The sequence below is a fragment of the Pagrus major genome, chromosome 24, assembly GCF_040436345.1.
Source record: "Pagrus major chromosome 24, Pma_NU_1.0".
Lineage (NCBI taxonomy): Eukaryota > Metazoa > Chordata > Actinopteri > Spariformes > Sparidae > Pagrus > Pagrus major.
In genome coordinates this window covers 15787724-15798970 of record NC_133238.1, presented here as the reverse complement: position 1 = coordinate 15798970, position 11247 = coordinate 15787724, and the positions used below count along the sequence as shown (strand labels likewise).

The window sequence follows — 11247 nt, the reverse complement described above, 5'->3', positions numbered from 1 at the left end:
GTCTTTGAGCTGGAGGACATACAGACACCAATCAGCTGCAACATGAAATCCACTTTACTTTATTAGCAAATAATGTTTGAAAGTCACAAGAGATTAACAGCCTCCTCTCTCTCTCTCTCTCTCTTTCTTTCCTGTGTTCTCTACCTCGCTCGACCTCTTCTCTCCCATCTCTCGCTTCATCTTTTTAATCTCCTCCTCCGTCTCTTTATCGATGAGCACAAACACACATACAGTTCACCTCAATCTCGTTTGGACAAACCTCTGACCTTGATGAACGGGATATAATCTGCTGCTTGTGGAAGAAACCAGAAGAAGAATCATGATGTAAGACAAAAAAACAGTATTGTTGCATTTTCAGTGTAGATTTGGATCCAGCTGCAAATATTTTGTGGTGTAACGTTGGATGCAAAAGCAGGATTTGCTCAGTTGATGTGAAACGGTAGATTTTCTGCAGTGTTTCCCACACGTGGACTTTACGTGTGCGGGCCACCCAGGTGTCGTTTACCACGTTTAGATAGTTTGGATAGGCTGGTGGTTGTCGTCAAATATCATCATCCACCCGCCGAAGGTTCACAGTCGTTCTGTGGGAAACACTGAGACATTTAACTTAAATTGAAGAACAGGAAGTGGAGACGGCACCGGAGTGTCTCAGTCAGCAGGCCGTCTGAATGCTTTTACCCTTCTGCAACCTCGTTCATCCGGAGAGGACTGAGAGTTGATGTGACAAACGATTCTTTTATAATAGTGGCTCTAATCTTCTTCCGTACTTTAGGGTCCAAAATATAATTATCTTATTATTTAAAAACTTCCATCTTCAGTCTTCATCACTATCTGTAATTGTGTCTTTTCTTTATTCCACTGCAGTGACTCACATAATCTATATTTTTCCGAGAGACAAACTGAGAAAATAAAGTTTTTTGGAGTCAGTTAAACAGAAATGTGGATGGTTGGATGGAGATGTTTTGCAGGGCAGCTTGTGCACCCACCTTTACTGTACGTGTGAAAAAGCAGAGATAAATAACTCTCAGTAACGTTAAAGATTCACATATGACGGTAACTTTAAAACAAGAACAGTACAGGCCATAATCTGAGTTTGTAAAGTCTTTTTACTTTGTTTTCTTTGAGCATCTTTTCTTGATTGTTGTCTTCATCCGTCAGTGAAGGACAGATTGTGTTTCTTCTTATCTTCTGCACATCGTTACATGATGTCCTGCTGGTGCTGCGTCGACTCGCTGACGACCTGCAGGACAGAAACACATGCAGTTATAAAGATACACTGAACATGAGATCTCTGTCTGTCTGTGTCCTGTTCCACACCACACACTCCACCACAGCGTGTCTGCAGTGTGTGACAGATAATTGAGCTGCTCACAGCCAATTAAAGATAATTGGATGGTTGTAAATCAGCTCCAGGACCAAGTGAAGTGTGTTGGTGCTTCTGTCGTCTTTCATGTCCTGGAAGTTTAATATTTTTTATAGTAGACTTCCTGCAGAACAGCCTGCAGGAATTTATCTTAAATCACTTCAAACATCTTCTAGCAAGTCTTTTTTTTGTCTCTAATTTTGTCCTACAGATTAATTTCTCTTCTTGTCTTTTAATTGTTTAATACTCAGTAGTTAGTTTTTACTCTTTACCTACAGATGTGCCCACAACCAGCTAAATTATCTGTGTTTGTATCCTCGGCAGAATCTTAATCCTGAATAAGTGTGAGATTAACTGGAAGTTGTTAAGTTAAGCCTGAAATTGATGATGATGGGTTGAGAGTTTTTTTTACAAACTTGAATAAACAAACTTTGCTCGGCTGCCCAACAAGGATTCTCCTTCCTTTTCCTTCCCTGCGGGACTCCAACACAGACAGAAATAACTGAGTAAGAGCCTCGCAGTGGTTTTGGGGCACTGAAAGCATTTCGTCTTTGCAGGAGGAGGAAAAAAAAGCAGCGTGTCGGCTTCAACAAAGTTATCAGGGAGAAACCAGACGAGACGGTACAGTGGGAACGAGGACAACAATGACTTGTCTCAACGCGTCTGGGACGTTTGTTTTCCCAGGAGGCTGCGGGTGCAGCGTGCCTCCACTCAGGATATTTGTTTGGCACTCGTTGGCTGAACAAGTCGCTGCATGTGTGTGTAGGTGTTCGTTTACGTAGAAGCAAAGCCTCCTGAATGAAGTGGAAAAGAGTCAGTGTGGTGCAGCTGTGTCCTCACTCTACCCTGCAGAGGATTATCAGAGCTGCAAGCTGGTAGCTCTGCTGGTGCAGCGTGTGCAGAGGCCGAGGGTTCAAACCTGACCTGTGGCTCCTTGTTGCATGTCATTATGTTTTCTGTCATCTCTCTAAGCTGTTCTGTCCAATAAAACCATGAAAATATTAATACAATATTAACAATAATCAAATCAGTTGGTAGAGCGTGTGCCACATGTGCAGAAGCTGTGTCCTCGCTGCAGCTGCCCAGGGGTCAGATCTGACGTGGCTGACAGAAAACGTTTAGAGGTAAAGAGCTGTTTCTTCAGTGTCGGTGCAGAATATTGATTCTGGATGTTTCGGGCAGAATGAACTAAAAGCGAGCGCTGACCCGCTCTGAATACTGATCGATCCTGATGTAAGCCCATTAGTTTAGGTTCAGAGACGCTAAATGAGTCAGTTTGTGAAATCCTCGTTCCTGTCAGGACTTTGTTGTTTGTAGTTTTGTCCTGTGGATGATGAGAGTCGTGCTCTCCTGTGAAGGTTTACCTCTCCGTCGCGGGTCTCGATGGTCTTGATGAGGACGGTTTTCTTCGAATGCGTCTCAGAGGAGCGCTGCTGGTGCTCGGGGCTGGTTTCTGTTCAAACACAGCCAGAAAATATCATCAGCATGAGAGAAGGTCAAACTACCGAGGGATTCTTCTGATATAATAATGATCATTTAACTTTTAAATGAATTTCTGACGTATTAGAAGCAGAATGTGAGACCGTGTGCAGCACATAAACTCCTGAAAACCACAGAGTGTCATCATGAATGAATAATCCAGTCTCTTAATCTGCTCATCATGTTATGGACTGTATGTCCATTTGGTATTTAAATAATGAAGCATCATAAATCAGGTTTAAAAGCTCCATCTGCAGGTGAACTGCATTATGGGTCAGTTCAGGCTCCAGACTGCTGTTTAAAGAAACGTGCGCCCTCTAGTGGTGTGTTCAGGGAACAGCAGGTGAGTTTGTACCTCTGAAGCTCAGGGTGGAGTAAGTCTGCACAGGCAGGGTGATCCTGTGGCACAAAGGAAACATAAATTAATATGCATCATATATTTATGACTAAATCTTAATTCACCTTCAGTTGGATAAAAAAAAGAGGTGTTTATATCCTTTAAAACCTTTCAGGCTCCTCACCTGCTCTCCTCCCCTTCCAGCAGCTTCCTGTAGGTGGCGATCTCCACATCCAGCGCCATCTTGACGTTGAGCAGGTCCTGGTACTCCCGGAGGTGCCGCGCCATCTCGTCCTTCATGTTGGCGATTTCCGCCTCCAGCCGGGCGATGGTGTCCTGGAAGCCGCTGGCCTCCAGTCCGTGACGGTCCTCCATGTCCCTCATCTGCCTCATCAGGGACTCATTCTGGATTCAAAGAGACGGGTCTGTTGAGAATCGGATCGAACAGCACGAGCTTCAAATCTTTACGTGTGTGAGACGTACGGTGCCTTTGAGCGAGTCGATCTCGCAGGTGTAGGACTGGATCTGGTGTCTGAACTCCATGGTCTCCTGCCGGGCCTGCTTCAGGGCCTCGTTGTTCTTACTCACCGCCTGGTTCAGGTCGGACACCTGGAGGGACAAAGGTCAAAGGTCAGGTATTACAGGTATGAATGTGATTTATAATCTAAACTCCGGTCGACCCTCTCTCACCTTCGACTTGTACCAGTCCTCGGCCTCGGAGATGTTCTTGGCGGCGATGCCCTCGTACTGGGCTCTGATGTCTCTGAGCGCCGCTGTCAGGTCCGGCTTGGACATGTCCATCTGGATCTGCACCTGAGTCTCCTGCATCTGCGCCTGCAGCTCGCGGATCTCCTGCAGGAGGAGGAGGAGGAGGGAGGTCAGGTTAGAGCTGAGGCAAACATCAGGAGGGAGGCTGGACGGGATCAAAGGGACTAGTTCTCGTACAGTATGTGCACAAGTCCGACCAGTAACAACTAAAACCCAATGAGCCCGGAAGTGACACCCACCAAGTCAGAACTTAAGACGCTGCGCACACGTTTAAAGTAGAATAAAATGGGAATAATCAAGTAAAGTACAAGTACTTCGACTTGATACTTGAAGTACAACTACAAACCAGTTGTCTGCACATTTTTGGACTCTGCTGAGTCACATCAACATCCACTTCACCACCCAGCAGCAGCAGCGCTTGTTGTCTCTGATGGCCTCATATCAGCCTGACAAGACACTGCAGCAACCACTCGGCTTCGGCGTCATGTAGCTTATCAGTCTCAGGATGGACACACACACACACACACACACACACACACACTTCTAAGCTTACAGGCCGGTGCTGCTCAGACTCGAGGACGTGAGCTGCTGGTACACGGAGTAATTTTAGCCGTACATCTGCTGAGGGAGATTTCAGCGCTGTGCTGAAACACTGCAGGCCGGCTGCCAGCACACAAGCTTTGTGTGTGTTTGTGTGTGAAACTGTGTATTACTAACCCAATCCTCTACACACACACACACACACACACACACACACAGATGTAACAACACATGCCAACAGACAAACAAAGACACAACAGACAACAAATGAACTCTTTGAGGTTTTGCATGAATTGAAATGTGTATCACAGTTAAACTGATTGTTCCCTAAACTTTGTCATTTTTACCCCTAAATTACTTTAAAATAACCAAAAATAATCTGAATAAACCATCATATGTGTGTTGTATGAACAGAGAGACAGAAACAGAAGAAGAAGAACCTCCTCGTGGATCTTCTTCAGGAAGGCGATCTCCTCCTGCAGCGTCTCGATGCGTCGCTCCAGGTCCAGACGGGCCAGAGTGGCAGCGTCCACGTCCTGCAACAGTTCAGTCAATCATTTTAAAAACTGTGGGAAATAAGATGTAGTAGTTTAATTTGTCAAACCTTTTATTTACTTTTATTCCTGAGTTTCAAAGATCATTGACATTTTTAGGTCAATTTTAAAGCCAACATGGACGAGAAGTTCTCAAACAAACTTTATCTGCTGAGAGAGATTGTTTAATACGATCGAAGGCTCCAGAACAGGTACCAACAGGACACTGAGGACCGTCAACTGTATCAAAATAGTTCATATCCAAATCTAAATGAACCTGATGGGAGTGGAGAAGATTCAGACTAGATTCATGTTTTATAAAGTCAAAAATCCACTGAATTCAACCCAAACCATCCCGTTATGTCACGATTTATTTATTATCAAGTACCCAAAGATAGTAGCGGTAATGTTCAAGCTTGTTTTTACAGAGAAATAGTAAAATATACATTATTAATGTCATGTAAATACCTTGTGTATTAACTTACAGTACTGACAGTAACACATGAGGACTCACCGCTCTGAAAGCAGCCAGGTTGTTTTCTGCTTCCTCTTTTTGCAGAATCTCTTCCTGAAGTCTGCAGGAGAAATGTGTGGAAATATAAATGTAATTATGTACTTGCAATGTATTATTGAATACATCAGATGCTCCAGTATATTCTCAGTATATACAGTATCTGTGTGTATATGTTGGTATATATATTTATATATATTGATATATTGACAAATTATACCAATAATTGCATAATATTACCATCATTACCAGAAATATATTAACTCGTATCATCTGCAAAATATATTTTAAAGTCATTTTGAGTTTTTTTGGAACAGGTTATATTACCAATGTATTATTTAATATATAAAATGTAACAGTATATTATCTATATATTGACAAATATACCACATATCGACATGTTTCATATATTGTAAAACATATTACCATAAATATATTATTATTATATACATATGCAAAATATATTTTATGTTTAAGATTAAAAAACACACATCAGTATATATTTCTAATGTATCCTAAGATAGATTTTGTTATATAATCTTAAAGCAATATATTGTCAAATATATGCAGACGTATTGAAATAGATTTTTTTTAACATATTACATTTTTCTTTAACTTAAAAACAGTTCACATAAAAAATAAAAAAGTCGCAGCCTCGGTGTTGTCAGGAGTTTCACCATTTAAAGTTTTAAACCCTTGTTGGAAAATGATTTTGCCTGTAAAACATCTAAAAACCAAAAAGAGAAAAGTGAGCGACACATTAACGGCTGTAATAAAAGCTCTCACGTAACACCAGATGTTATTGTAATCCTCTCCTGCAGTGAGCAGATGCTCTTTTTATTTGTTGAGCCAGAGTCACAAAAATCCTGACAGGGAGTGAAGGAGATAAAAGCTCCATTTATGTTTTATTCTAATAAAAAACTATTTAAACGTCTGTGAAGACATCTCCCAGTTATGGTTCGATATTTAAACTGTCGTCTCTCTGAATCTGACACTCGACATGTAAACCTCAGAGCCAGAAAGAGAAAGAACAGGTCGTTAGAGATGCTGCAGATATGTGGGAGCTCTTTCCTCTCCTTTTATAGAAGACCACAGCGTAAACATGGTGTGTGTGTGTGTGTGTGTGTGTGTGTGTGTGTGTGTGTGTGTGTGTGTGTGTAATGAGCTCTAACTTTGGTCAGATCGAAGCAGCAACACACACAAACGTCATCCATCGTTTTTATAGTCCAACACCCCAGAGATCAAATCAAGTTTAACAACAGAGACGACACTTTCTGTGACATTTGTGTTTTTTGCAGTTTGGGATTCAGCGTCTTGCTCATGGGCACTACAACAGGACAAAGCTGATCATGTGCCTGCTCCAAGCTGAAGCTCATTGTCAGGTCTACATTTAAAGCTGTGGCACTCGTGTTATTTATAGCTGCAGACTTTGGAAATAATAATAATTAATAATAATCATCAGACTATTTTAAATCCAATTCTTCATGCTGAACTTTGAATTCAATAAAACATGTTTTAATTATTATTTTAAATGTAAATAAACTGGAAACATTTTGGTTTGTTTTGATGCGTTAATCCAAATGTGTCACATTTAAGGTCAGCTGAGCAATAGTATCAGGAGGAGTAATCTTTCAAAAATAAATGAATATGAATGAATGTTTCTCTCTTAAATGTGGTGGAGTAGAAACATAAAGCGATATATAATAGTTCCTGAAACTGTAACGGGGGCAAAAACTCTTTATTTCCTTATTTACACTAAATTTGTGTTTACACGATCACTCATTGGCTGTTGTCGGCTCTAGGGCGGGCATACGCTCATATCTGCTCAAATGAGCTGTCAATCAAACAGCAGACATCTCAGGATTGACAGAAATACTAGTTTTAATGTTTAATAACAGTATTTTTTAATATTGTTGGTATTTTCTGGTCCAGTAGAGGGAGTGAAGCTGCTGTCAGTGACACCCGGTGTCTCGTTATGTAACCGTCCAACACCTCCGTGTTTCTGTTGCTGACCTCTCTCAGTCTTGAGTTTATAAGTCAAATAATCTTAATGATCCTCTGCATCATTTCACATAGTCTTCCTCCCTCCTAAAACACAGTCTATAAGAAGCGTGTAGGCGAGTTGAACCTCAGCTTGTTTAAATATAATTCTTGTCCCACTGCATCAACAATGAGTCATCCTCCACCTTCTTCCTGTGATGTGGGGAATATTTTGAGATCTTATTTATGATAAGCTGAGACACAAACTCAGGATAAAGACAAAGACCAGTAAAACTTCCAAAAAACTGTCCTGCAGTGTGGTAGAATAATAATAATAATAATAAGAAGAAGAAGAAGAAGAAGAAGAAGAAGAAGTAGAAGAAATCCTGAGAGAAATATGTCTCTAATGCCTCGATTAGTCTGTAAATCTAAAAATTGAATAATATACAGTCAGTGATTGGATGTAACTAAATACATTTACTCAAGTACATTCATTTAATAACTTTAGTTACTAGTTACTTTGTAGCTAACTTTAAATTCACCATTTATTAATGATGCTTTTTAGAAAGGGAAATAATAATAAATGCCCAAAAAGTACCCAAAAGACACACTCGAGTAAAAGTAAAGATACGGTGTTAAAATATCACTTTGGTACAAGTGTAAGTCGACCATATGGATAGTACTCGAGTAAAAGTCTTAAAGTATCTGAAACTGCATGAAATTAACTGAAGTATCAAGTACATTTCTGGCAATAAATGAACTTAAGTATCAAAAGTACAACTAAAAGTAAATTATCCTGCAGCAGTGACACATGATTCACTAATATTAAGTCATTTTCTTCCTCAAACTCGGTCTTTACTTCTTGTGTAGTAGAGATGTAAAGTATGTGAGTGGTCTTTAAAGAACAAACCCACCAGTCAGGCAGTAAAGACGCTTCCTGTAACCACAACAAACAGCTGATAATGCGACACTGACTCGTCTGTGTGTCATCACAGCTCTTCATCCACACGATCCTACATGTAATCTGCGTAAAATCAAACGTTTTTATCATATTTATTATTTTTTTCTCCCTCTGAGCTCCACAAACTCTTCTGTCTTTCCTGTTTTTCGACATTTTTGTCAGTTTTCACTCAGATTTTTCTTTTTCCGCCCGACGACACATATACTCACACTTCCTCTTAAAGAAACACACACATGCCGTCTGGCCCCTCCCACCTGAGTTTCAGCTTGTCCAGGTCGTCGACCAGGTTGTCCCGCTCCACCTCAATGCGCGACCTCTGATTGGTCAGGATCTCCACCTGCCTCCTCAGCTCGCACATCTCCTCCTCGTACAGGTCGGCGATGCGCGTGGGCTCGCGGCCGCGCAGACGCTCCACCTCCACCGACAGCGCCTGGTTCTGCGTCTCCAAGTAGCGGACCTTCTCGATGTAGCTGGCGAAGCGGTCGTTCAGGTGCTGCAGCTCGACCTTCTCGTTGGTCCGCGTGGTCAGGAACTCCTGGTTGAGAGCGTCGGCCAGGCTGAAGTCCAGCGTCTCGCCCATGCCGGCGTAGGAGCGCCCCATGGAGACGCGGGAGGCCGACAGGGGCTTCCCATAGTAGCCTGAGGAGGAAACGCGGTAGGTGGGCGTCGCGCTGGTCCGGGTCACCTCGTAGACTCTGGAGGAGACGTGGCCCCCGCCGCCGCCGCCGCTGCCCCTGTGGCCCAGCAGGGAGCGGTTCAGGGAGGGCGAGGCGTAGGCGCCTTGGCCGAAGGCGCGGCGGTAGGAGGAGGCGGTTTGGGCGGAGGAGCTGTAGGAGGCCATGTTGGAGGACGAGGAGAGCCTGGAGAGGGCTGCAGCAGAGGGAAGCACTGAGGGAGGACTAACTGCCCCGGGCTATTTGTAGTTACCCCCTCCCTCGCTTCTTCTCACCCCCTCCTCCCTCTCAGCTGCCCTCCCTGTCTCTCCTCCATCGACGCCTCATTCTCTCATTTTCTATCACTCGTCTCCTCTTCCATCCCTCCTTGCCTCCTTTCCTCACCCCTCACCTTCTCCGTCTTTCATCATTTTCCATCTTTATGTCTTCAAAATCATCTTAACGATCTGTGATGCTGATGCTTTGCACACAAACTGATAGAAGCAGCTGAAACATGACTCAGAACATCACAGATTCATGTCTCTGAACATTTGGATTTTAACCCTTCAGGTCCAACCCAACACAAAAGCTGGATAACGCTGGAAGAAAAAGGTTCAAAATGTAACTTTATTAAGGGAAAATAACCAGAATTACAAAAACTTAAGTAGATTATGGAATGTAACTAAGTATAAGTTTGAGGTACTTTTTACTCCACCACATCTATCCAGTAACTTAAGTTACAAGTTACTTAGAAAACATTCAGAATAAAAATGGTGTTATTGCAGCCAAACGGCCGACCTCAGTTTGAGTCACACCACTGGATATTTTAAGGACACGTGGAGACATTTCCAGCTGATTCCTTGGCTGCCAAAACCGGCTTTTTTTCACGGGAAGTCTGACCTTCTCCATCCGTGATCGTGGCGAGTAAAACAGGTATTTCATGCCAAACCACGGCGTTTTATAACCCTGACCAGAGCATAAGAACAGCGTTGTGACAAGAGAGAAACAGAAAATTCAACATCAACAAACATAAAGAAACGCTCAGTTCGAACTTATCTGTGTTTCTGCAGAAACGAACTCAGCTAACATTTATTCTGGTGACTGGGTCGGTGCTTGTGGGGGAGTATTGCTGCAGGAAGGCTGCTGAAAAGGCGTTTCCTTGAGTTTGAAGGCTTCTCAGACACCAAAACACTGCACAGAAACAGAAATGTGTGCATGCATGTTCGATTTGACCAGTGTAGCAGCTTTTCCTGCACCGGAAACTGAGCTAACACAGCATCTCATTGAAGTGAATGAGAGGAGCTGAGTTTTTCGTCGGGGTCGATGAACTGATCAGCAAAGCGTGTGATTGTCCTGTTTTCTGTCATGATCACAATGTTTCTGCAGCGTTAACCAATTCATTTTTGTTCCTAAATCCTCCTCCTCTGTGATCTCACGACATAACGATGTGAGGATGCAACGACGGACGGTGGCTTTCAGCCCTCTGCGTCGTCCTCACATGGCGAGGTGGCGCAGGTTGTTGATGACGGCAGGCGTGGGGGGAAGAGCTTCGACCAACCTGCCTTTAAAAGGAAAACTATCCCATCCCGAGAGACACACAGTGAACAGCGTGTGACTGCAGAGAAGGAGAAAGCCCACATTCCCAAACAATATGTGCTGTTAATGATGATATCATTAGTGTGTGTGACAGTGAAGTGGATTTACAAGGAGGTTTCCTCTGCCAGCAGACTCACTGGAGTCCTGTTGGAAACATGTTTAAAGGGAAAATCACTTAAAAACCACTGATAGAGGTTTTTCAGGAATATAATTGACCTCATTTTAATCCTGGAAGATTAAGTTTTTATACTTTCTTTGATGCAAACATCAGCCTGCAGATGAGCGGTAGCAATATCTCTGAAAATCAACACTTAACACCAGGAAATATTCAGGCACCTGGCAAAAAATGTAATTGTGTGACCTAAAAATACCCTTAAACTCATCATAGTTCTTTATTTCTTTATTTACACTAACTTTGTGCTGATAAAAGAGTCAAAAACAAGTGCTGAGGTGGAAAAACAGCCTATAAACTTGCATAATTTCCAAGTTCAGGGCTTTAAAAACTGAAATAAACTATATATTACTG

The 11247-nt window shown here is 42.5% G+C and overlaps 1 protein-coding gene across 1 annotated transcript; it reads right to left on the bottom strand.

Moving 5' to 3' along the window:
• Positions 1 to 43: 43 nt before the first annotated feature.
• desmb (desmin b) lies at positions 44 to 9313 on the bottom strand. Its single transcript, XM_073462406.1, has 9 exons — positions 8727 to 9313; positions 5535 to 5595; positions 4928 to 5023; positions 3870 to 4031; positions 3663 to 3788; positions 3364 to 3584; positions 3198 to 3241; positions 2728 to 2816; positions 44 to 1240 (listed from the first exon to the last, which is right to left on the bottom strand). The coding sequence occupies exons 1-9, from the start codon at positions 9311 to 9313 to the stop codon at positions 1199 to 1201; spliced, it is 1428 nt and encodes a 475-aa protein (XP_073318507.1). The 3' UTR covers positions 44 to 1198.
• Between the last annotated feature and the right edge of the window lie 1934 nt (positions 9314 to 11247).